Below are 27,659 nucleotides of genomic sequence, written 5' to 3' on the forward strand. Positions count from 1 at the left end.
GAGATAATTAGGTCATTAGGAAGAGATTTGCTCACTTGTATGCACAACTTGAGAAGTAGTAAAAATAATTACTTTTTTGCCCTTTAAACACTAAGGAAGGTAGCGGAGAACATTAATTACAGAGAGGCTACAAGGTTAGACATCTATATGTTGCCTTAATATCAGCCATTTGAACATCGTAAAATGGAAAAAAAAAGGAAGCGTTTGGGAGTTTTAATTACCCTGCTCTTTTTATTACTGAAAATAGTGTTTGAGCGCAGCATTTCTAAAAGGTCTGCTAATTCCTGGCCCGGCATCACCCATTTCTGTGACTGATTTATTCCAGTAATAACCCATTTTTGAGGTTACCTGAGTTTAATCCAACTTCTATTAAAACATTAATGGTTTACATTATTAACAAGAATTTCCACAAAACTGACTTAGTCAAATGCCACCTATTCATTTTCTAAGTCATTCTACATTAAACTATTTGTACCTTGTTCAGAAATTAAGTTGCTGTAAATTTTGATATTTTTTTGTACTTCTTAAAAGGGAATCTGTCACCAGGTCTATACTGCTATATCTGACTCCCTAATTACAACCAGGTATTACTTACATCAGGGCATGCAGCTAATGTTTTACCTACACAGTAAACTTAGTGCCCCATTCACTAGGTGGAATTTCCACAATTGCACACAAAATCTGTTCCGCAAAGGTTGCTAAATAAACTGCAGAGTTCTGATCAGAATTATGTGTTCTCAAAACACAGAATTCAGTTGAAATTTAAAGCCTCATTGACTTCAATGGGATTCCACAAAATTAAAGATTGGCCTTTAAATTTTGCGGAATGGCGAATTCTGGAATTCTGCTGTGTGAATGGGACAGCGGAATCCAATTAAAATCTATGGGCAGTACATTTCAGCGTAATTCTTCTGTGGAATTCCACACGGAAATACATAGCCTAACCCTCTTTCCAGTGATTGACTGCTCTCTGGCTATCCATAGTTTCCAAAACCAGATGTGGCAAATCTGGAACTCCCAGCAAGCCAGGGCATCCAATGGCCCACTTGTTGCAAAACAACAACTCCCAACATGCCCGGACAGCCAACAGCTGTCCGAGCATGTGGGGAGTTGGAGTTTTGCAACATCTGGAGGGCCACAGTTTGGAGATCACTGTTCTAAACACGGTGACTGCGTGGACTACTATGCTGTACTCTGTGTCCTGGATAAAAGCAATGACTTTAGTTCAGGAGACACGTCGAAAGCTTTGATCGGATGGGGTCTGAGTGTTCACACCCTAACCAATTGTTAGAACGAGCGGGGGAAAAGCATGATTGACAATCCCATAGACTTACATTGTAAGTTTGATCTCTCATAGCTTGCTCCTCTCCCAGTTTGTTTTAGCTATAGGTCGCAGTCTGAACACTCTGACCCTGACAGATTTTTTTTTTCTCTACAACATGTCAAAAGTTTTTTGAAAAGTGTCAGTAGCCATTTAACAGAATTATATGTGTAAAGGCTAATAATTTAGCCTGTATTTGTGGGAGGGGCGGGGAGTCCCTATAAGAACCCGCGGCAGTATCTGTCTCTGACGCCGCGGGTTCGTCACGTGACTGGGGATCAGCTGACACACAAGTCAGCTGATGCACGGGAGTTCCGGTTTTCAGTGTACTGGTAAGCGGCCGGGCCGGCCGGGGTGGCGGCGTCCGCTGCAGCCCTCTCTCCGGAGGTAAGCCGGAGCACGGAGGGCACCCTCGGTCAGCCCCGGCCCCGGTTTCAGCACCGGATCCCACGTTCCACGTCAGCCGACTGGATGTTATGGGCGGCGGCTGAGGCCGGTGAGTATGCTGTCCTAGTCCCGGTTCCCGCAGCCTCGTGGAACGGCACTCCGAGGCTTGGTTAGGAAGATGGCGGGGACCGGGAACAGGGAGCAGCCCGGCCTTCTATCTGTACTCTGCTGGGTACAGCATACTGCATTTAATCTCGGGGATAGCGGAGGATCAAGGGCGGTACCGCAACAGTGAAGGGTAGCGCGGTCTCCCTCAGGTCGTGCGGGTCTTGCAGCTCTGTGTGCATTTATACCGGGGAGCTGTAAGTAGTATGATGATACTTTTGGTGTTTTTTGCCGCCGGGCATATCGGGTATCTGCAGCATTTCAGCAGTGCATCGTATATGCAGGGTCTGTCTCATATTGTGGGCAGCACGGCACCTAGCACGTGGATAAATCAATGGCCGGTGCCATAGCTCAGTAGGGACTTGCACAGCATTGATCCCTGCATTTTCTATTCTAGGCATTTAAGTTCGCTAGTACGAGGCACTGATTTTTCAATAGTTATGGGTTGTCGTGAACGGTTCCTATATATGTTGCTTCATTGTGAGGAGGTCCACGATCCTAGCATTTCTTTCCATCAGGCATTTGTTACGACCATTGTGAAGGTCGTCACGAGAAAAAAAAAAAAAAGTGTAAGGTATCAAAATAGTTTAGGAGTGTCACCATCGTGGTAAGGTCTTCGCTTGTCATTTGGTTGTGCAGATAAGTTAGGTTAATCTTAAGTTGCAGTGGGCGTTATTCGCACGCTGGTAGCATTCATTTTGTATGCACGCTCATGGCATTTATACTGTATACGTGCTCGTGGCATTTATACTGTACACACGCTTGTAGCATTTATACTGTACACACGCTCGTGGCATTTATACTGTACACACGCTGGTAGCATTTATACTGTTCGTGGCGTTTATACTGTACAGACGCTCGTGGCATTTATACTGTACACACTTGTAGCATTTATACTGTACACACTTGTGGCATTTATACTGTACACACGCTTGTGGCATTTATACTGTACACACGCTCGTGGCATTTATACTGTACACACGCTCGTGGCATTTATACTGTACAGATGGTCGTGGGATTCATACTGTACACACGCTCGTGGCATTTATTCTGTACACACGCTCGTGGCATTTATTCTGTACACACGCTCGTGGCATTTATTCTGTACACACGCTTGTGGCATTTATGCTGTACAAACGTTCGTGGCATTTATACTGTACTCACGTTCGTGGCATTTATACTGTAACACAGGCTCGTAGCATTTATATTGTAGCAGGATTTATGCTGTAAATACGCTCACAGCAATTATATTGTACACACGCTCGTAGGATTCATACTGCATTTACGCTCGCAAGATTATACTGTACACACGTTTGCAGGATTTATACTGTACAGACGCTCGTAGGATTTATACTGAATTTACGCTCGCAGGTGTACACGTCTTTGTAAGATTGTACTGTACACACGTTCGTAGGAGTCATACTGAACACGTGCTTGTAGGGTTCATACTGTACACACACTCGCAGGGTTTTTACTGCACATACGCTCAGAGGGTTATACTGCACACTCGCTGGTAGTATTTACACGGTACACACGCTCGTAGGTTTCATACTGCACACATGCTTGTAGGGTTCATATCATATATACACTTATAGGAGTTACACTGTACATACGCTGGTGGCTCGTGGGAGTTGTGCGGTGCATGTGCTCGTGGTATGTGTGCTGTATTCACGCTTGTAGTGTAGTGCTGGGCACACGCTTATGGTACCGCATATATGCTTGTACAGCGCATGGAGTGTTCTGTGCGTAAGTACATGGTCACTACATGCATGCATATTGTTCGTTCTTTGCATAAGTTTATCAGATTTGTTCGGTGCAGACGTTCATATAGTTGTTGTTGGCCATACGCGCATGCACTTGTGCATACGCGCATACTTTTTTCTTGATTATAGGTTCATCTAGTTTATTAGTACAGTCGCTCATAGCTTGTTATACGGCATAGTTCCGTACATATGCACTTAGTTTGCTCTTTTCCTATGTGCATGTAGTTGTCCCGAACTTACACACATAGTTTGTCCTCATTTCTTCCAGGTTAACTTAGTTGTAGCTTATAGGGCATATGGGCTCGTAACTTCAGATTACATTATATAAGTGAGGTAGTATGTTATTGTTTATACACTTGTAGCACACTCTCGTGCATAGATTCATTGTACTTAAGCTTGTAATTTACATATGCTAGTATTAATTACACTGTTCTTACGCTTGTGCTGTTATATCTTACATCCGCTTGTTACTTTGATATTGTGGATAAGTGTTTATTGCCATGGCAGCATTTACAGTGGGCTTTATTCATATAGTTTGCTTGTGTATACGCACATAGTTAATTTGGTCTATACGCTCAGGGTTTCATGCTAATGTCAGTTCCTATAGTTTTCACACGTTATAGTGTTTACAGTGCACTTCTGTAGATTCATTGTAGTATCTGCAGTGCATATAGTTTCATAGCATTAGGGCACATGCGTTCCTCACTTAGTATTTATACAGCTGTTGCGGTCGGGGCATCGTATCTACCATGCCAGCAGGGGGTGGTACTCAGTAGTTGTTGCTGACGTGTTCAGAGCTACAGCCTCACGACACATAGGTGGTGTATACCCATTATACCTGCCACGTCTACAGGGGGATACATTGCAATTGTTGTTATTGACACGCCTTCAGTGCGACAACACTACGACACAGTGGTGGTATACCCATTATACCTGCCCCATGTATGTGTGTATATATATTTATATTTGTATATAAAAAGGGAAAATCGCTTCGGGTCAGTGCTTTCTAGTTACTGTACAGTGGGACATACATCGTATGTAATTCATGTGTTGTATCATACATCAGCGCTTCATGCAATTATATAGTCGTACTGGGCATGTGTGTTGATAAGTTGCTCTGTGCATCTGCTTATATGGTTTGTTCAGTGCACATGTTCGTTCATGCAGTTCATTCTAGCTATACGTTCATAGGTTGTTCGGTACACGCGCTCAAAGTTTTGAACATACGCCCCCTAGTTTGTCTACGTATACGGTTGTGGGTTGTTTGACTCAGTAGTAATTGCTGACATGCTTTCAGAGTAACGGCCTCATGACCCATAGATGGTTTATGCCCTTAATGCCTGCCAAGTCTGCAGGGAGATGCATGGCGTAGTTGTTGTTAGGGACATGTCTTCAGAATAACATAACACCATAATTAGGGGGTGTATACCCATTGTGCCTGCCATGTCCAGGGGGGTACGTTGCATAATTGTAGTTACTGACACATCTTCAGAACAACAATAACACGACACATAGGCGGTGTATACCTATTATACCTGCCACATCTGCAGGGGGGGGGGGTACATGGCATAATTGTTGTTACTGACACGTCTTCAGAACAACAATAACACAACACACAGGCGGTGTATACCCATTATACCTGCCACGTCTGCAGGGGGGGTACGTTGCATAATTGTTGTTACTGACACGTCTTCAGAACAACAATAACACAACACATAGGCGGTGTATACCCATTATACCTGCCACGTCTGCATGGGGGGTACGTTGCATAATTGTTGTTACTGACACGTCTTCAGTGCATCAATAACACGACACATAGGCAGTGTATACCCATTATACCTGCCACGTCTGCAGGGGGATACATTAGCTAATTGTTGTTACCGACACGCCTTTCAGAGCGACAACATTACGACACATAGGCGATGGTATAGTTAAATTCATGTGTTGTATTGTATATCAGTGCTTAATACAGTTATTCAAGTCATACGGGGCATATGTGCGGATAAGTTGCTCGGTGTACCTGCTTGTTTAGTTGTTTCAGTGAATATGTTCACTCAAGCAGTTCATTTTAGCCATACGTTCATAAGTTGTTCGGTGCATGCACTCAGTTCGTACATACGCCCATATAGTTGTCTGTGTATTACATTGGTTGAGGTTTTAAATTCAGCTGGACCAGTTACGTCTACAGCTCAATCCAGATACAACCTGACACGATTTCAGGTTGGCGGCAATGTCATTATACGTTATGTTATTCAGCTGTGAGGTTATGCGCAGGGATATAGCTTTATTTTCCGTTGTTAATTGCCATGTTCATAGGTCTATTATGGGTACAATCTGGTTGGTCATATTATTAGTTACAGATTTGGTTGAGTCTTTCATTTATGTTCGGCCTGTCATGTCTACAGGTTTATTCAGTTGCAACCTGACATGACTTTTGGTTGGCGGAAATGTCATTATGCGTCCATATGTTTACTTAGCATTTGGGTTGTGCGTACAGGGACTTAGCTTGGCTCTGGGCGGTTGGTTTTGTTGTTTCGGTTTTAGGTTGACGATAGTAACCATATGTTGGTTGAGTTTCATTGTCATGTTTGCTGCATTAGTGGTTTCATTGCCGGTCACGTCCACAGGTTGGTTACAGTGGTAACCTGACACAAGTTGAGGTTGGTGACTAGGTAGTCACATGTGTATAAACGTTGGTAGCACTTGGAGTTGTGCATACGGGCATAGGGTTGTTCGCTGAGACTTTTTCACATCTACAGCTCACAGAGATCTGGTATACGTTCACAATGTTTTACGTCAAATACCCAGAGGAGGTCTCACGTGCAATTTTGCATTTATTGGGTTTTGCCACTCTTATTGCATCTAGTATAATACTAACAAAGTATCTGTCAGTTATCCAGCATAGTTTACGTGGTTTAGCCTTGACAGGGCGTCATTGTTTGCGTCCCATGCCATCAATCTGCCCTGAAGAGTGCGCGCAGAGGGAGGTTCGCAAGCCCTCCAGCCATCAGCCCTGGCAGCTGGCTTAGTCAGTTGGTTAGTTGACGTTTAGGCATTCCCCAGTGAAATGTCAGAGGCCACGCTGTTCTTGAGTTGTCGTGGTTTCTTAAGGTTTAGGGGTATCGCATTTAGATGCATGACCGTAGTTACATTAGTTTGTTGGGATACAGATAGTTACGCATTGAAATTGTGTAGCAGAAGAAGGTAATTGTCCGGTCAGGTTGTCATCATACGGCATTTTCTCAAGTCACGAGCGATGCTCAGTCTGAGTGTTGCAAGCTTTGCTTCCGCACATCAAGGATCCAACGGGATCAGCCGCTGCCATTGTCAAGGGGGTAGCATTTATTACTACGTTGTTTGTGAAACATATGTCAAATACTATTATAGCGAACTGTCGGTTATATCCAGTCATTCACTAAGCATTGGGGCAGCTGCACAGACGTCACAACATGGTGTGCCAGCATATGTAGTAAGGTAATTGGGGTGTTCAGTGTTACGTGCACTGTACCCCCATTTCATAGTCAGTAATGCTCAATACATTTCAGTCACTGGCAACGTGGTTATGTGTGTTAATAGCGCTTTGTTCTCATTATGAGTTTTGCCCTCTATTTTTCAGGTGTACTCCTACGCGGCAGTATGTGGCATAACTCTAACTGCATAGATAGGTTACAGGATTGAGTAGGAATTACGAGCTTAGTAAGAGGTTTAGTTAGGTAGGCTCGCTATACGAATGAGCACCGACCACAAATATATTTTTTAACTTTACTGGTTATTGTGTAATAGGATCTGCTGCAATTTTGTGAAGCTGATTTTACTACCCATTAAATTTAATGGGTAGCAAAATCATCTACAGAAAATATGCAGCAGATTCTGTACGTGTAAGGGTATTCCAGGGAATTGAACTTTTTAGACACTTAGGGGGAGATTTATCAAAACTTGTGTAGAGGAAGAGTGGTGCAGTTGCCCATGGCAACCAATCAGATCGCTTCTTTCATTTTTCACAGGTCTCTTTAAAAATGAAAGAAGTGATCCGATTGGTTGCTATGGGCAACTGGTCAACTTTTCCTCTGGACAGGTTTTGATGAATCTCCCCCTTAATCCTTATCTACAGGTCAAGTGTCTGATTGCAGCAGGTCAGATTGCTGGGACCCCCCTGAGATCTCCTGTATGGGGCTACTTATATGTCCTTACCACGCTCTGGCCTTCACCTTCCAGGATGGACACAAGTGACCACCACTTGCATCAGTCCAGGAAGGTGGGGGCGGCAGACCCAAATCCCCCATAAACATAACAATACACAATGCATTTATTCTAAAGTCTGAATCCTTATTGACCCTGGATTCTTTTAAAAGTTATCAAAGAAAATATTCATAAAGTGTATGTTAAAAAATGCCAAAAAAATCTAAACAAAATGCAAGCTACCTTTAATGCATCAGGGGTGTCTTCTAAGCAGTAGACCTTGAGATTGTATTCAAGAGATGTGGAAAGAAGTGGTGCAAATATAGCTAGTTGGAGCCTCTTTATTGCCGATCTGGAATAAGATTCTCCTACAAAAGCATAGGTTCCCAACTGGTCGAGTAAAATGTGACAGGACTGGCTCTCGAGCTGGCAATAGCATGGCGTGTTGAGAGTCTCTTCATTTAATGTCACAACCTCCTGAAAACACCAAAAATAGGTTACTTATGTGCACATAAAATATTCCTTGTAAGAAAATCATTACTACAGAGTGTACATATAAGGAAGTCAGATAAAGAAGAAAAAAACTTCCTCCATTGCTGTTTCTTAACATTTACCACTAGAGGGAGCCATAAGATACTACAATGGAGAAATGATAGTTTATGCCAGTGTTTCCCAACCAGTGTGCCTCCAGCTGTTGCAAAGCTACAACGCCCAGCATGCTGGGAGTTGTAGTTTTGCAACAGCTGGAGGCACACTGGTTGGGAAACACTTGTATAAGCATGATTTTTATATTACATATCACAAGCTCTCTGTGGCTAGTACCTGCTCCAGTAGCGCTGACTATCATTTTCCTTTCAAAAGCAACAATTTTTTTAAAGGCAATCTGATCTACTGATAAGTTTGACTTGAAGGAAAAAAAAACAAATTACAATATGTTTGTGGTATACGTATACGTCGCCATACCAGCAGAATGGTGTGGCGGCCATACTTTTGAGTACAGCAAAACATTCTGGGGGAGATTCTCAAAAACGACTGTAATTTCTGTTCCAGCGATATTATCCACACCTTTTTTTTTCTCCTCACAGTTTCGAAGGTTTTTTGTGCTGCTTTGAAAATATGAGAAAATTCATTTTCGCGGCACTTTTGTTTTTTTTCCGCGTAAAAATTATTTTTTTTTGCAGCCGTATTGGATTTATTTTGCAACAAAATTGCCGATTTTTGTGCCAAATTTAACATCCCAGAGAATTCTGGCAGAAACATCTCACAAAATATTCCATGGTTACTATTGCCCAGACAAGCGATAACTGGATAAATAAAACATTTCTGAACTTAAATGTGAGTGCAGGTGCAGTGACCAAGAAAAATAAAAAAATGTGTTTAAAAACATTCAATAATAATTATTAATTTTTTAAATAATTACTTAAATAACACCTTTTGTCCAAAAAACTGGTGTGAAATTTTTGATGTAAACTGGAATCTCACCCCTATCATGTAAAGCAGACAAAAAACTGAAGTGAACAGTGTAAACTGTGGCACAAAGGTCTTTGAAACTGTGGGCGATACTTTAAAAAAAAATAAAATTGGGTGCAAAATTCTTTGAGAATCACCCCCTATGTGCTTAAAAAGCACTGAACATACTCACTTTTAGACTATGTTTGTCCATCAAACTTGTTAGTTGTACCAGTGTGCCAATGTATATAAGAAACTGAATTTTTTTTATTGTTATCGTGGTATTCTAAATTATTTTAGAACAGGAGTGATCTCCTAGACAATATTTATAAGCAGCCATTTAGATAAAAAAAAAGGTATAACATTTATTAGGATCACAATATAATGCAGGTGAAATGGCCTATTTGGATACCAGCCCTAGAATTTATAATCTGCACAGATTGGTGGTGTGATAGAAGGAATAGATGTTAAAGGGACATTTACATATTTACATATTCCAAAGATGGGTCCAAAGATGGGTCAATGTGACTTTGCACTTCCACCCAATCTTCCATGTGAAAATATTATAGGACACGCTGGGTTGGTGCAGTTGCCACCCTACAAACTGTCCACAAAGTCTACTGCATTGGATCTGCTAATCAGAATAGGACCTGTGTGTATGTCTGCATTCACGCTACGTTTTGTCCATATGGGGACTGGACCCGGCCCCGATCTCATTCATTTGAATGAGCCGACGGGAGTCAGATAGTGACTCCGGTCAGCTAATTTTTGGCCTGTATACGGTTTTCTGGCCGGACTGAAAGCCACAGCATAACACTGTTTTCAGTCCTGCCAGAAAACCGGATATGAGGCAAAAATGAGCCGACCGGAGTCACTATCTGACTCCCTTCGGCTCATTCAAATGAGTGAGATTGGGGCCGGGTCCGGCTGGGATACGGGAGCGCCCGGTTTTCCCATCCCCCAGCTGGATCCGGTCCCCATATGGACGAAACCTATTGTGAGAGCAGCCTAAGACTCCTGAGCATCATACAGCAATGCTCAGTGTACACATGCATCTCTACACACAACCTGTAGGAAGTTCAGCACAAGGAATCCCATCTTAAGACACTTTCTACAGATACATTCTTACCTCCCAGTTTCCTTGGTGAGACTGAGTCTTCAGCTGTAAAATCCAGTCTGATGTGGCTATATCCGCACAATGAGGGATGGACAGAATGACAGGTTTACACAACAGAAGTCCTGTGGGCCCGCAAGTAACTATCGGACTTAAAATAGTTTGTGTCCCTTCCGAAGGTAGACTACAAATAAAGCAGAGTAACCACAGATTATTTTGCTGGAAAAAATTATAATAAAGTATCATTCACACCCCTAGAAGATTCTTCCCAATACAACAGTCTTGCTCGATTGACCTCTTCTTATTTGGGCATAGAGGGAGACCCATCAATCAAGGCCGGTGGGGAAGGGAAAGACCAATGGGGATAACCCCTTTAAGGCATCAGTCTATCTGTGTAACTATTTGTAGTTCTATACATAACTTTACATCAAATAAATGTAACCACATAAATGACCATTTTAACCATTGGGCAATGATTAGACCACCACTGAAACCTTCATAAATCAATCAATAATTCTAGGATGGCCATACATATGATAGATCATTCTTTTCTACAAAAGATGTTGACCAAATAAGAGGTGGGAGGCTCCTATACACATTAGATGGAATGTTCCCCTTATGGCTGACAGTCTAATGTGTATAGTCAGTTGTATTAAATGTCAATAGGTAACTCTCACCTGTTCTTTAACAATGTTACATAAAATAAGTAGGCTTGTGATATTCTATTGTTGGGAAAAGAATGCAGAGTTTAAAATGGTTATTCAGGAATCGAAAAACAGGGCTAATTTCTTTCAAAAACTACTCCCCGTCTGTCTCCAGGTTGGGTGTAGTATTACAATTTGGCTCTATTCCCTTCAATGGAACTTAGCTGCAGAACCACACCCAACCTGAGAAGTGGATTTTGAAGGTAAAAACAGAACAATACTCACACTGTGTTTTCTCTTTTATTAATCATTAAATACATTTCATAGTATTTTCCCTGTGGAATAGCTCCATGTGGTATCAGCAAACTCACTCCTGTCAAACCAGACAAAAATATCTGTTAGGACCAAGTAATGGATATCATAAAGAGTGCTATACAGAGGCACCTCATTATAAAGACTTTAAAGGCGTACTCCGGCCCTAATGCTGGGGACCCCTGCAATCTGTCATTCAGCACCCACCTTTGTGAGCTCTCCGCAGCGTTGGAGGCTCCGAGTGTGCAGCGTGATGACCAAGGGGCCTGAGTATCGTGAGGGGGCGGGGCATGATGTCACACGGGGCGGAGTCGTGATGTCACGATACTTTGGCCCCATGGTCGTCACGCTGCACACTCTCTGTGGAGAGCTCACAAAGAAGGGTGTGGAAAGACAGATTGTGGGGGTCCCCAGCGGTGGGACCCCCGCAATCATACATCTTATCCCCTATCCTTTGGATAGGGGAAAATATGTATTATGGGCCGGAGCCCTTTAATAGCTATCCTAACATAACATGTCATGTAGGAATGCTAAAGCCATCCTGTGCCAATCAACTACTAAGAATTCTGGCACAGATGTTGTTCTTTAGGGTCAAAACACAGATTAGAATTAGCTCTTAAAAGCTTTCATGGGGGTCGTAAGATATTACCAAATAGTAAACTATATGACAGATCCAACAGTTTAGCAGGATCAGTCCACTGCTCTTTTAAAAAGACACAGACTAAAAACCCTCATGATCTGTCTGTAACATTATGATTTGTGAAGGTGCCACTTTCTGGAGCAGTAATTGCACACTCGGAGTTCTTCTCAGCGCCAATTATGTTGAAGTACAATTTATATGAATGCCAACATGCTGACATTCCCATAGCTTTTAAAAACATTAATGGCACATACATAAACAAAAACATAAATAAATAAACTTCCCGGACTGAACTCAACTTGACAGGTGCCTGTTAAAAAAACTAGTTCTTTTTAACAGGTGCATGAGAAATAATGCCATAGATGCCAAATCCCTGTGACCTCCTGGGTTTTCAGCCAAGTAAACGGCTAAAAGGGAAGGTGTCATAAGAAAAGGACCTATAATCAAGTTTTATATTAAACATTTTTAAGAATTTTTGGTGATGTTTCTTCTCCTATAGTATAAAATAATAGTGAACTCTTGCAGTAAGGCCAGGTTCACACTACAGAATTTCTGTGCAACAGTAGTCCCATTCGACTGTCAAAAGAATGACCTTCGCAGACAATGCTGTCTATGGTGACAAACTGATTCAGTCGGCTCTGGCTGCACTCGGAAGCTTCGGACAGAATTTTACTGTCCAGAGATCTGTGAGTCTGAACCAGACCTTATTCTTGAAGCCACTAAGCCTAATAATAAGCTGATACTTTCTGATCTGTATTAAAGACTGTTCAGCAATCTCCACACTATCATCAAAGCCAGGATTACAGGGAAAAATAACAAGAGTATATAAATAAGAGAGAGGCAGACACATTCACAATAGGTGATGGCAAGAGCTTACACTCCCCCTCCCTGCACAGTGACCTATGCACAGGTAACAGGTAAGAGAGAAAAGTCTCCCATAGAAGTCAATGGGGTTAGCTCCGGTCTATTGTTTCCTATGTCCACAAGGCTTTGCTGTAAAGTATGTCTGTAAATGCTGTGCAGAAAGCTGCAAAGCTGGATGCCTCAATGATAATATACACATAAAATAAAGAACAAATACAATGAGAACATAGAAAACATTAGAAAAAATCCTTAGGTGACACATTCCCTTTAACTTTAGTAAACATTACAAGCACCATATCAGCAATTATTAGTGGCACAGAGTAACTATGTTACATGGGGCAATAATGGTTTAAAAATAACTAATTACTAACTTACCTGTGTTTGGGAAAGTCAGTCTTCCCCCAAGGCTTCCGAAAGTTCCAGTCACGCTGTTACTAGAGTCACGTGGCAAGGTTAGGAGGTGCTGGCTGCTTATAGTTTTATTCCTCGCATTAATGATATTTGTATCGGATGGGTATGTCCCTAGGGTTTTAGGACCAAGCAAGTCATCATGTATCCCAGGAGAGGACCCCACTGGAGAGGAATTAAAGACTTTTATCTTTAGGTTTGGTAGAGGATCTAACAATGGAGAGTTGGTCATGGGAATTTTGTCCGCTGAGTCTTGTAAGGCATACATATGACCTCGATATATACCAGCATTGGCTGTTAAATCTGGCTGCATTGATGGGTGTAATAAGTGGGAGTTGTCTGCAATGAGAAATATTAAAAGGTCAAACTAAAATAAAAAACAAAACAAAAACTTCTTACGTCTTTCTTTGAATGAACCAAGGCTGCGTTTACACTAGTGTCATGGATTCTGATACAGCTAGAACTATGATGGCAGTTCCAGATACATCAAAAATGTCCAACTCTGTTGCAGTGTCAGTCGCTTTAATGGGATGAATAGTGTTGCATCCTGCGAATTTCTTCTTACCCACAGAGACTCTTACGGTATTGTGAGTATAGCGCCCCATTTATACTCCATGAATGAAGCCACCAAACATTTTGTAAAACTTGGAAACATTCGGCGTTCCCATAGAGAATAAATGTGGTGGTGGCCTTGCATGTGTAGTGCACTCCATTCATTCCGAGGGAGTTTTTCAGGCCATGGTCAGCTGAAAAATAGTATCAGCCACATTTTCCACACTGCACAAGATGTATATACCCTTCATAACAATGTATTTTACACGGGCAGATCAATAACACTTTCCTGTACTTTCACTTAGAGATGAGCGAAGCTACAGTGATTCAATTCGTCATGAACTTCTCGGCTCGGCATTTGCTGACTTTGGTCTGCATAAATTAGTTCAGCTTTCAGGTGCTCCGGTGGGCTGGAAAAGGTGGATGCAGTCCTAGGAGAGTCTTCTAGGACTGTATCCACCTTTTCCAGCCCACCGGAGCACCTGAAAGCTGAACTGATTTATGCAGGCTAAAGTCAGCAAACGCTGAGCCGTGAAGTTCTTGACGAATCAAATCACTGTGACTTCGCTCATCTCTACTTTCACTGGCCAGTTATTAGAAGGTCTTTGTACATACTGTACGATCATTCTTATTGTTTTTTTAAACCCCCTATCAATAAACATACGTTGTTTGTTGGCAGGATGCCCCTTGTTATTTGGGGAGAGGTGCTGCTAATGATTATTTTCATGTCCACATAAAAAAGGTCACAGCCATTAAAACAAACACTGAGGAACTAAGACTAAACCGGTCATTGTTTACCATGAAAAAGAGTACATTGCATGAACAGACACACATATACATATTTTATATGACATGTCTCAGGGAGGTGCAGACAGTAATTACAAAAACATACAGTCAGTAATTATCAATTCCCTGAATGGAATATTGCAGTTCTGGGCTTCATCTGTTTTGTTATTACGACCATCTGCCAGTACCTCCGAATATGACAGCTAATGAGCATTCACAGTGGTGGATAGGTAATGGGGTCAAGCATATTAGCCATACCGTGCCTAGAAGTCTTGAAGTTCACAGGATGAAATCCTCCTGTAAGGGCAGCTGAGGAATCTGTGATGTCCGTGTCAAAATCCCGGCAGTTACGTCTGTACACAACTATCCCGACAGCCATGAGGATAACAATGAATATGAAAATGGCAACAACCAGGCCGGCATAGAGGGCAACATCTCCAGTTGAATCCAACACTATTGAAGGGGGAAAAAAAACTGATTAGAAAACTCTTAAATCGCAGTTTACAAGATGTAAAAGTAATTTGAACTTTCAAGATATGAAAGCTAAGCTGAGATTGGTTGTTACGGACAAATCCAGACAGATTTTGTTCAGTTACTACAACTTACTAACACAAGGCGGTCTTATTAGCATTAGAACGTTTAAACACAACATTTTTACCGCAATTTTGTTTTATTTTTCATTTTTAAGGGAAGGGTAAAATGTATTGCATTTTTATTGCAAGAAACAATGGCCCTCATTTACTATTGCAAACCTGACATGTTTTGTCGGGTTGTGCGCCAGAAATTCTTTCTGTGCCAGAATTTGCGGCAGAATTGAAAAAAACCCCGACCAACTGGGGCGTGACCGTCTGGAAAGGGGGCATGGTCACTGAAAAGGGGCGTGTTCCTGACATTTTCACAAAAAAAACAACATATTTACTAAGGTTTCCACATAAAATGTGGTGGATTTGAGATGAGGAAAACCAGACAGATCAGAGCATGTGTAAAAAAAAAAAGCAAAGTGTAGGGAAAGTGGAAAATGTAGGGAAACCTTAGTAAATACTGTGGAAAATAAATTGTAGGGAATTAAAACCCACAAAGAAACCTACACAACACTCTTAGTAAATAAGGGCCAATGTGTATTTACTGCACATTTACTAAGAGTGGAGTGTAGGTTTCTTTGTGGGTTTTGATTTCCGACTGGTATTTTCCCAAGGTATTTACTAAGGTTTCCCTATATTTTGCACATTTCCCTAGGTTTTGCTTCTTTTTATTCTACAACTGTTCTGATCTGTAGGGTTTACCACAGCTCAAGTCCACCACATTTTCTGTGGAAACCATAGTAAATATGTTGGGATTTTTCAAAACTGTCGGGGCCACGCCCCTTTTGTCGGGACCACACCAACTTGATCCTGTGACCACACCCCTTTTTTGGGTTTTTCTTGTAAAATGGAGGTAAAATGGAGGCTTTTGTTTTTTTTTGGTCGCAAATTGTGTCGCAAGGGACGTGCGACACAATTTGGGGGGCAAAACCCGAAAAAAAAAAAAAGAGTCGGTATCACGTTAGTAAATAAACCCCAATGAGTGTTATTTAGTAATGTGTTTCTGATTGTTTTTAGTCGGCTTCTGCTGCAGAATTTAAGTCTTTTTATGTCCCAAAAAAACCTTCAAACACGACAATCACTCCATTTCCCCCCCAAAAAAATTAAAAAAAACCTGGCCACCCGGGGAAAGGGGCATATTCGACAAAAGGGGCATGTTTCCCACAACAGGGGCACATCGACATATTTACTAAGGTTTCCACATAAACGTGGTGGATTTAAAAGGCGTACTCCGGCCCTAATACATCTTATCCGCTATCCAAAAGGATAGGGTTTAAGATGTCTGATCGCGGAGGTCCTGCCGCTGGGGACCCCGGCTATCTGTCATTCAGCACCCACCTTTGCTCCGAGTGTGCAGCGTGACAACCACGGGCCGAAGTATCGTGACATCACGACCCTGCCCCCGTGTGACGCCACGCCCCACCAATGCAAGTCTATGGGCGTGGACCCCTGCGGTCGGAGTACCCCTTTAATATCCAAATGATCCTTTAGTGTCTTTGAAGATATTCCTAGCAGGACACACTGCAGCTGTGGGGCATTTCTTATGTTTACATACTCTCCGCATCACGCAGTCCTAATTAAAGTCCACAAGAAACCACTGACTTTTGGGCATAAAGGTTGAGAACAATCCACCCTTCAGTAGTTTTTACCAGCACATATTCTGACTCATGGCTTGTTTTGTTCGGTAAGACACACTGCTGACTATTTTAATCACTTAATAGCTCCAAAATGGCAATAATGAGTCATAATCTATTGCTTGATACAGGTGATTTTTTTTAATTTTTTTAAACAAATGTTTATTGTACTGTTTTCCAAACCTTCCTTTCCTAAAGCGATGTAGAATTGTTTTAAATCATTTATACAAGTTATTTAAATATTTTATGAAGTACTTTAATTAATTGTTTCTGCACAGACCCTGTTTATACAGCAATTTCATATAATGTTAGTAATAAGCGGTCCACGGCTAGAAAGATGAAGGGTATTTTACATCTTCTTGACAATGCAGTAACTAGTTTTATAATCCATAGAAAAGTTATTTGCTGATGCTGCTGTATTCAACATGCATACTGTTCTGATCATTAAACATAATAAAAAAGCAAGAGATTAATGAGATTCAATGCGTTACTGTCACTTATAAACAACAAGTAAAAAATGTAGATAGCACCAGGTCTCAGTCCTGAGACCCCACACGATCATTAGTTATAACTGGCTGAAGCTTACAGGAGAATGCTTCACCCTCCAACTGACTGCCCAACCCCACTGATGCACTCCATACCATGTACTGCAGCCAGTTATAACTACCAATCGCACTGTGTATCAGGAGTAAGACCCGGTTTTGATCAAAACTTTTGATAACAGTCAAAGCTTTATATAATAAATAATGTAATGAAACTTTTAATTACACTATACCTTTTACAGTAGTTTTTACCCACAAAAGGCATTTGAAAATAATTTTGAGATGAACAAAAGGGCACGATTATGGCTGCAAAAGTAATTTGTGTGAACAAAGGGGTATTTGGGGAGAATTATCAGAACCTGTGCAGATGAAAAGTTCCCACAGCAACAAGTAAGATTGCTTCTTCTATTTTTCAGAGGTCTTGTTAAAATGAAGAGGCAATCTTATTGGTTGCTATGAGCAATTGGCCAACAAGTGCATACAAGTTCAATGGGCATCTTTTGCATACAGAGACAGCATGGGCCGCCCACTGGACTCCTAACCCACAGTCAGCAGCAATGAATATACTAATATTATCAATCTGATTTAGAACATGGCTTCTACTAGATATAGTGCATTCTTTAGTCAGTATGTTGCTCTAGGTTTACTCCCCAAAAACACGAAACAGAAATATGGGCCATCTGTAGGCTGGGTGTTGACATAAGATTGCACAGCACGAGTAAGGATCTAAAGCAATTTCAGAGATGGCAGCTGGTTACTAGTGCTAAACACTGCAAAGTGAATAGAAAATGACTCATTTGCAACAAAGGATAACGAGACAAGCACACTGCGAAGGTTGGGAAGTAGTCCTGCTCTGCCGGTTCTCCCCGAGGTAGGTAGGAGCGGATTCTTTATGTAGCCAAAAAGTTTATCATATAGAAACATGCAACGCGTTTCAGGGCCGGAATGGCCCTTTCATCAGGCATGCCTGATGAAAGGGCCATTCCAGCCCTGAAACGCGTTGCATGTTTCTATATAATAAAGTTTATGGCTACATAAAGAATCCGCTCCTACCTACCTTGGCGAGAACCGGCAGCGCAGGACTACTTCCCAACCTTCACAGTGTGCTTGTCCAGTTATCCTTTGTACGCCATTCCGGCGTGGGAAACCTGCAGCAGCCAGTCTACACCGTAACCAGTGTTATCCCGTGCAAGCCCAGTGAGCGTTGGGCCTCGGCATTGCACAACCCGGGAAGGTGAGCGTACTATCTCACCGTCCTTTATCCCTCCGGCACATATTGGTCCTACCCATAGAAGCGCTCCTCTTCCTTTTATGTTTTTTTGTCATTTGCTACAAATCCTAATGGTGGCCTGATGTGTTATGGGCAGTTTTATAGAGGACTGCTGGAAATCTAATGTAGGAGTAAATCTTGATGCACATGCTATGCAGAAGTGGATTATTCAATAATAATATATCTTCTGGTGTCTACAATACAGTAGCGTACACTGTAACGAATGCTGTTTTTTTTCTCCACTGCACATTCGTTGTTGTGAAAGATGCCCCTAAACATAAAAACACATGACCCCAGCGTTACAGATTCAATGAAGTCGAAGTGATCAATCATGCAAAATAAGCAAACGGAAATAAACAAGATGAGCAAAAATTAAAGAGATGAAATGAAACTTACAATGGCTTTTTGGCTCACCTAACACTCTCTTGTCTGTTAGAAACAAAAACCAAAATGAAATTAGTGCTCACGGTAAAAGATGGGGCGATCACAATGGAAGTCAATGAGAAATTAGACTATTAGAATAAAAACGTAAAAAAGATGATTGAATGTAATGAAAAATTCTGAATGTTGTTAGAATCTGAAATGTGATGCAAACACCAGAGCAATATGACAGTTTTTCTTATATTATATTTTTTCTTATATTAGCACAAAATATGGACACAATATATACGATCATAATGGTCATTAAAGGGATTTTCCATAATGGTCATTTAAAGGGGTACTCCGGCGCTAAGACATCTTATCTCCTATCCAAAGGATAGGGGATAAGATGCCTGATTGCGGGGGTCCCGCCGCTGGGAACCCCCGTGATCTTTCACGCAGCACTCCGTTACCATCAGCCCCCGAAGCATGTTCGCTCCGGGTCTGATGACTGGCGATCACGTGGCCAGAGCATTGCAACGTCACGGCTCCGCCCCCTCAATGCAAACCTATGGGGGGGGCGTGACAGCTGCCACGCCCCCTCCCATTGGCTCGCATTGAGCGGGCGGAGCTGTGACGTCACGATGCTCCGGCCCAGTGATCGCCAGTGGCGGGACCCCCTAGCCAGTGGCGGGACCTATCCTTTGGATAGGGGATAAGATGTCTTAGCACCGGAGTACCCCTTTAACTATCCTTGGGTGCTCACGTGTAAACAACTGTTCGGCAGAGCCATGGCTCTGGCACATACACAATGAACGGCCAGAAATAGACTGCTCCGTTCAATATGTAGTGGCTGTGCATAGTCGTGGCACCGCAGCTCCCAGTGAACTGAATGGAAACTACACTGCAGTAACCTGCCTTCACCATTACACAATGAACTGGGAAAACTTCTTATTGTTATGTGCCGAAGCAGCAGCACTGCTGAACAGATGAGCGGAAGAAGTGTCAAGTGTTGCCACCCTGCCGGTCAGACATTAATGGCCTATTCAGAAGATAGGTCATCAATGTAAAATTCTGGAAAACCTTTTTAAGAAACCGTATAAAAACCATCATAAATAGTGTATATAATATCTTCATGTACAGAGAATAGATCTGGAAGATACCTGCTAACTAAATTGTCAAGATTTATCAAACTGTGTGAGAGAAAGTGGAGTGATTTTCCCACAGCAGCCAATCACAGTCCAGCTTTCACTTTAGCAGAGCTTGTTAGCTGAGCTGTGATTGGTTGCTGTGGGAACATCACTCCACTTTTCCTCTCACACAGTTTGATAAATATGGGACTATATAGAGTCTATAGGATTAAAATGTGACAACTTACAAATGTTGAAACTTAAAATGAAAAAAAAAAAAAATGACATGGTTAGCCCCCCAGTAGTAACCATGAAGATTATTTTTCATAGACACTTACTCTGCATACACAAGCCATCTGTGCAGTTTTTGGAGTCGAGCAGCATTCCGCTGCAATCTTTCCCCCCATTTTTTGGCGTAGGCGCATTACATTCTCTGCTTCTCCAATGAGTGCATTCAGTGCTGCACGCTGACCATTTGCTCCACTCAGTCCATCCTCCGTCAACTGCAAACCATGTTATAAACAGGAAAACAATCATTAAGGGTGCGTTCACACGGATTTTTTTTTTATCCCCGTTTCGGTTCTGTTCTTTCAGGCTGTAAACAGATTAAAAACGGTTTAAAAAAAAAAAATCCCATTCACGTCAATGGGATTTTTTTTTTACCATCCGTTTACATCTGTTTGTAACCATCTGCACTCATTTCCTTTTTATTTTGACGGCAGAAAAAAAACGGCACGTGCAGTATTTTTTCTTCTGTCAAAAAGAAAAAAAAAACAGAAGAAAAAAAACGGATACAGTAAATGTAAACATTGAAAACACAATGGAAACGGATTAGCCTTTAATGTCATCTATTTTTTTTTAAGTTTTTTGATCCGATTTTAATTCTGAGCATGCTCAGAACAAAAAAAATATCTATATTTTTGGTTTATTAACTGAACAATAACGGATACAAACGGATAAAATCCGTTTGCATCTGTTATTGTCCGTTTTTTTAAATTTTAAAGTCCGTCTTTATTTTGGACGGGTCTAGACGGCCGTGTGAACGCAGCCCAAGTCTACAAGAATGTATATATAAACTACACATTTTCCTACTACTAAATAAGCCGATGTTTCCCAACCGGGGTGCCTCCAGCTGTTGCAAAACTACAACTCCCAGCATGCCCGGACAGCCAAAGGCTGTCCGGGCATGCTGGGAGTTGTAGTTTTGCAACAGCTGGAGGCACCCTGGTTAGGAAACACTGAAATAGGCATTGTCATGTCCCTATCACCCCAAACACTTGCAAACAAAAATACCTGGGCACATAGTGGTGCAAGCCAGTTTCTGGAAAGGTTGGCCGTCACAAAAAGCGCCACCATTCAGAGGGGTTGGATTCGTACACATTCTGGTCCTCTTTTGTATACCTCGCCCACAGGGGTTGTTACATGGAGACCATTCAGACCAGGATGACCATCCTCCATTCACTAACACAAGAAAAATGCAGATGAGTTTTCTCAGCAGCCATATGTAGATCCATTTCATGAGGGCTACAGGGTAGACTAATGGCTTCTCAAACATTTCAATGCTGATAATATACGCAGAGGAAAAATCAGCAGAGAAAAATAATAGTTATCTTAACTAATGGCTTGAAAATATTTATAACCATCTGGTAAGCCAAGGTCCAGTCTGGAAAAATCTATGCCACCCACCGCCGACTGGGTAAAGTTGGCACACAGACCCTAATAACAGGTGTTATGGTTATTTAATTATAAGCAGATGTAATTAATTTACTACTCCGAGAGATGCAAAGCGCTCTTTAGTTCTCTTTCCACAGACATCTGCCACTTGAATTGCAAGCTTTTCTGTGCAGAAACATTAACCATCAGTCAAATTATTATGATTTCCTCGGATTAAAAGTATGCATATCCTCCCTAATGAATATCATTCATTTCTGCATTGTTTCATGTAGCTTTCTGATTAATTTAACCATTAGGGTTGTGGTTTTCACGCATAAAGGGGTACTCCACTCCTAGCATGTTATCCCCTATCCAAAGGATAGGGGATGAGATGTAAGATCGCGGGGATCTCCGCTGCAGCGCCCCGCTATCATTACTGCACAGAGCAAACTCACTCTGTGCGTAATGATGAGCGATACAGGGGCCCGGAGCATCGTGACGTCACTGCTCCGCCCCCTCGCGACGTCACAAGTCTATGGGAGGGGGCGTCGCGGCCATCACGCCCCCTCCCATAAACTTGCATTTAGGGGGCGGCCGTGACGTAATGAGGGGGCGGAGCTGTGACGTCACAATGCTCCAGCCCCTGTATTGCCCGTCATTACGCCCAGCGGCGAGAACCCCCGGGATCAGACATCTTATCCCCTATCCTTTGGATAAGATGCTCGGGGCGGAGTACCCCTTTAATCCCCAGGAAATATCTGTTTTCATGTCTACAGCTCTTTTTTCTTTTACTACAGCTGCTATGCAACACACATTGGAATCAACAGCCACTCACGGCTTCCATTAATGACAAGAGCTGATAACCAGGGGTTACAAAGGCTGGACCTAGGATCAGCCGCTCACTTAACTATCTAGAATTTTTTTTTTTTAAGGGGTACTCCGCCCCTAGCCTTCTTATCCTCTATCAGAAGGATAGGGATAAGATGTCCCATCGTGGGGATCTGGCCACTGGGACCCCCATGATATCCGCCCTGGCTCCCTGACATTCTGAACATTATTTTCAAAACGCTGGGTCCGGGCGGCAGTGGTCGTGATATCACGCCACCGCCCTATTGTGACGTCACGCTTTGGATAGGGGATCAGATGTCTAGGGGCGGAATACACTTTTAAGGCTGCTATCACACTTAGCCTTCTTTAAACACTCACTCATAACTCCTTTAAACATGTGAATGTTCAACATGCATGCTGATAAATCTATATAATCCAGTTTGCCTCAATATCAATCTTCTGTGCAGTTTGCCTCATCATTAGAATCCTCTGTATAAATGCATATACACCCACATATCTTTTTTCCTATAGAAGCATAGGTTTAAAGGGGTACTCCGCCCCTAGACATCTTATCCCCTATCCAAAGGATAGGGGATAAGATGTTTGATCGCAGGTGACCCCCACTATCTCGGCTGCAGCACTCCAGACATCCGGTGCACGGAGTGAACTTCACTCTGTGCTGGATGACTGGGGATGCGGGGCAGAGGCTTGTGAGGGGGCATGGTGTCCGTCACGCCCCCTCCCATAGACTTGCATTGAGGGTGTGTTGCTGTGATGTCACAAGCCTCTGGCGCTGAACCCGACGCTCTAAACGAATGCCGTGTGCAGCAGGGAGATTACAATTGCATTTAAAGCTGAGTACTACAGAATCATAAATCAATGCTCTACCTTCGAAATAAAGTCCTTTGTAAAATCTCAATTCTGATACATTGGGCACACTTAATGTATCTGTAACTATATACATATTTTTTTTTTTATAAATGGCATACCCCCCCCCCCCCCCCATCTTTACTCTATGGATCGAACACAGAGGGTGCAAGTGTAAAGACTATTGTTATCGCATGCACATAAAAGCAACACCATATTTACTGACATCATGTAACCAATCTTTGAGATTGCTCCTGTATACATACCATAAACTATAACAGATGCCGTGGTACTCCTGCGCTTGGCAACAATATTCTTAGCAACACAGGTATAGTTGGCGGTATCCGAAAGCCGAGCTTGCTTAATTATGAGGTTGTGGTCAATTGTGATGAGGAAATTAGTGTCTTGTGTGGGGTCAATGATGTCTTCATTTCTTAACCACTCCACCTAGTATGTGAGAAGGGACGGGGTGGTGATAGAAATCACAACAACATATCATTAAAAAATGAATAGACGACTGACCTTCGAATCAACAATTAGTCTTAACTGAACCAGAATAGCTGAAATATTATTTAAAATGCCTGAAAAGGTTACATGTCACCAAGCAATCCACATTCCATCTGCTTTAATAGCACCTCTTATTAAAGAAGCTGAAAACCATGAAGATGTGCATAATAATGTTTAATATAGAAAGCTGACACAAGATAAACCAGAGAAGCTGGTCCTGCTGGTCTAGTAATGGCTCCGGAGGCATCTGAAAAACTCTGGTCTCCACAGAAATTAAAAGGCTTGGTCAAATAGACATAATAATGGGGAGAAGGTATTGGGAATTAAACACATGTGGAAAGAGCTGTCATCCAGAAGGAATCAACTGTCAATGGGGAGATCACTTATTGCAAGGATTAAAGGGGTAGTCCGACCCTAAAACATCTTATCCCCTATCCAAAGCAATCTCTAATGCAGCACTCACCTGTGTGAGCTGCACGCCAGCGCTGGAGGCTGTATGAGAGATTGCGGGGTCCCCAGCGATCAGACATCTTATCCACTATCAATTAGATAGGAGATAAGATGTCTTAGGGCCGGAGTACCCCTTTAAGGTTTGCAATATTTAGGTCAAAACAAAGTAATGTATAATCAATATATAAATAATTTTGATATATTAGAATTGTAGAAATACAGTACATACAACTGAGCAAATAAATTAAATTAGACCTCTAATATTTTATAAGGACTAAAAGCCAGCTTCTGTAACCGGCAGGGTGACATTTTTTTTTTTAAACATGGTGGATAGATGGACTAGGTTTACCAGAGACGTTTCCCAATCTAGATAGAAGAGAGTGTTCAGCTCAGCACACCTATGATGCTCTGATAGGCTTACACCACTAGGGTCCTCAGGGGTGCAACCTTATCTCTTATGGAAGGTAATTAGTATTTAGCATAAAACCCAACCCAGGACCATGCATGACCAGTAAAACAGGATAAGTAAAGATAGGGCATACAAAAAAGTCTGAGTTACTTATTCAGTAGATAGCAAAGTCATTTCTAACAATACACCTCGGACCTTTAGTCTAATGCTAGGGTTCTGATGGCCATTCATTACTGTCTTCACTACCGAATTAGGAAGGTCTGTCGTCACAGACAAAGATTGTCAAATATTGGGAAATGAACAGGTGTGGAGGTTAAGTGCGTTATTAGATGTCACATTAACAAATCCGAGACTCCATATAAACAAATCTGCTAAAAAATAAAACCTGGCTCCCTTAATGTGGATGCATCCATCACAGCACTAATGCATCCGCGAGGACGGGGCTAATTTATCTCCCTCCTTCTCTGCACTGAAATCTACCTGCCAAAGCTTTGTAGGAGTTAGCCCCTGCTGGATATTAAAGCTGTCGCAACTGTTTCTGGGGCGGCTGCTTTCGTTTCAACAGCTGAACATATTTTTCCTTTGGGAGAAAATCAATTTTAACTGTAAGCAAATTACCCGCCTGTAGATTTAGAGATAACAGCAGCCTTAAATTTAGTCTGTAGTCAAGTCTGTTTTATTGTTTGCTACTTGTCCAGACCTGATGCCATGCTGTACCAGAGCTTAAGTGGATGGTTTCCAGGCAATCCCAAAAAAATAAAAAAATCTATAAAATGTCTCCTGCACTAGAGGTAAAAAACACTGACCAGGTCTAGATAGGGTTTATATTCCAGGTCATTTACTTGCAGCAGTTATGTCTAGCTGTGGTCGCGATTTACCAAACAAAACTGCACCACGTAATCTAAACCTAGATCTACCAGGACCTACCTCAGCAGGTGGAATACCTTCCGGAGGACGGCACTGAAGCAACACCTCTTGTTCTAAAGGTACCTCTTTACCTAGAGGCTCTTGGTCAAAATTCTTCCGCAAATCTGTTAGCATGAAAAAAAATTTACACTGATTAACAGAACAGAATAAGTAAATTATATATATATACATATTTATTGTACTATGTATGTGTATTCACATATGCACACCGATCAATCACAACTTTAAAACTACCTAATGTAATGTAGGTTCCCCTCATGCTGTCAAAATAGCACAAACCGACTGAAGCATGGGCTCCACAATACTCCTAAAAAGGTGCCCTATGCTAACTGGCAGGAAGATGCTTTATGACCTGTAAGATTTGAGGTAGGATGTCCATGGATCGGACTTGTTTTTCCAACTCATCCCAAATAAGTTCTATTGGATCTGAGGCAACTGGGGGCCAAGTCAACACAACAAACCCTATTTAGGTTCTTTAAAAAGGTGTACTCCACTGGCCAGCGTTCGGAAGTAAATGTTCCGAACGCTGTTTTTGCACTGTGAGGGGTAGGCCACACCCCTTTTGACATCACAACCATGCCCCCTCAATGCAAGTCTAATGGAAGGGGCATGGTCATGATGTCATGAGGGCGGGGTCGACCGCCGCAGCGCAAAAACAGCGTTCGGAACATTTACTTCCAAACGCTGGCCAGTGGAGTAACCCTTTAAGCCATTCCTGAACTAGTTTTGTAGTGCAGAAGGGGACGACTATTCTGCTTAAGATGACAAAGTGTACTTGGTCTGCAACAATGTTTAGGTAGGTGGTACATGGTTTAGGTAGAGGGTACATGCCAAAGTAACATCCACATGAATGCCTGGACCCAAGGTTTCCCAGCACAGCATTGCCCAGAGCATCAAACTGACTCCACCGCGTTGTCTTCTTGATATAATGCATCTTGGTGCCATCTCTTCCTACCTTCTTCCAGTGCTCAATGGTCCAGTTATAATGCTCACATGCCCACTGTAAGCATATTTAATGGAGGGCAAGCGTCCTCCTTGTGTCCACTAGCACCTGACATCTTCTGCAGTTTGTTCTATGTGTAAATAGATGAGACTAGACATGGCTTACCACAAGCTATAATGACCCTTGGGTGCCCATGACCCTGTCACAGCTTCACTGGTCATCCTTCCTTGGACCACTTTTGGTAGGTACTAAGCAGTGCAAATTGGGAACACTTTAGAGCAGTGTTTCCCCAACCAGGCTGCCTCCAGCTGTTGCTAAACTACAACTCCCAGCATGCCCGGACAGCCGAAGGCTGTTCGGGCATGCTGGGTGTTGTAGTTTTGCAACAGCTGGAGGCATTCTGGCCGGGAAACACTGCTCTAGAGGACCTACTGTGTTGGACAGGACTGGACCATCAGTTATCCAACCATCACAATTTATTCTTCACAAAGTTGTTCATTTTTGATCTTGACTTTTTTTTCCTGCTTCCAACACATTAACCTTACTAACTGTTAATTTTTACATGCACACATTAAAATACTAAAAAAATAAAATAAAAATGATATATATACATACATATATATATATATATATATATATATATTTGAAAATATAAAAAAGGGCCAGGTATTCTCCTTAGGGAGGAGCAAGCCAAGCCAGAATTTTCTCCCCAGAACCGACGAGGGGCAAGCACCCCAAAACAGCTGTCTGTAGATGGGTCTTCTTCCCTTCTGGGGAGGATTCTGGCTTGGCATAAATCCCAATAAGCTTCTGAGACTTCGTTACTGGAGCCAGAGCTGATCTTAGGGTATGCTACCTGAGAAGGTGGTGTGATGAGCTCCTTTGCACACACACACATATATATATATATATATATATATATATATATATATATATATATATATATATATACATACACGCACACACAATGAAGA

General features: G+C 42.1%; 1 protein-coding gene across 4 annotated transcripts in view; it reads right to left on the reverse strand.

Annotated features, from left to right (window-relative positions):
- Positions 1-27,659, reverse strand: part of UNC5B (unc-5 netrin receptor B) — a 180,335-nt gene that overhangs the window by 11,237 nt on the left and 141,439 nt on the right. For 3 of the 4 annotated variants that reach the window (XM_056530737.1, XM_056530738.1, XM_056530740.1), the window contains 10 exons: positions 25,743-25,846; positions 23,716-23,896; positions 21,395-21,562; positions 20,440-20,604; positions 19,008-19,040; positions 14,843-15,037; positions 13,214-13,585; positions 11,308-11,395; positions 10,394-10,562; positions 8,059-8,292 (listed from right to left, as the gene is read on the reverse strand). In XM_056530737.1, coding sequence (XP_056386712.1) covers positions 8,059-8,292; positions 10,394-10,562; positions 11,308-11,395; positions 13,214-13,585; positions 14,843-15,037; positions 19,008-19,040; positions 20,440-20,604; positions 21,395-21,562; positions 23,716-23,896; positions 25,743-25,846 — 1,709 coding nt within the window. The remainder of the gene's footprint in view (positions 1-8,058; positions 8,293-10,393; positions 10,563-11,307; positions 11,396-13,213; positions 13,586-14,842; positions 15,038-19,007; positions 19,041-20,439; positions 20,605-21,394; positions 21,563-23,715; positions 23,897-25,742; positions 25,847-27,659) is intronic. The other variant, XM_056530739.1, reaches the window with a different exon arrangement.

Source organism: Hyla sarda, chromosome 7 (genome assembly GCF_029499605.1).
Source record: "Hyla sarda isolate aHylSar1 chromosome 7, aHylSar1.hap1, whole genome shotgun sequence".
In the NCBI taxonomy this organism is placed as follows: Eukaryota; Metazoa; Chordata; class Amphibia; order Anura; family Hylidae; genus Hyla; species Hyla sarda.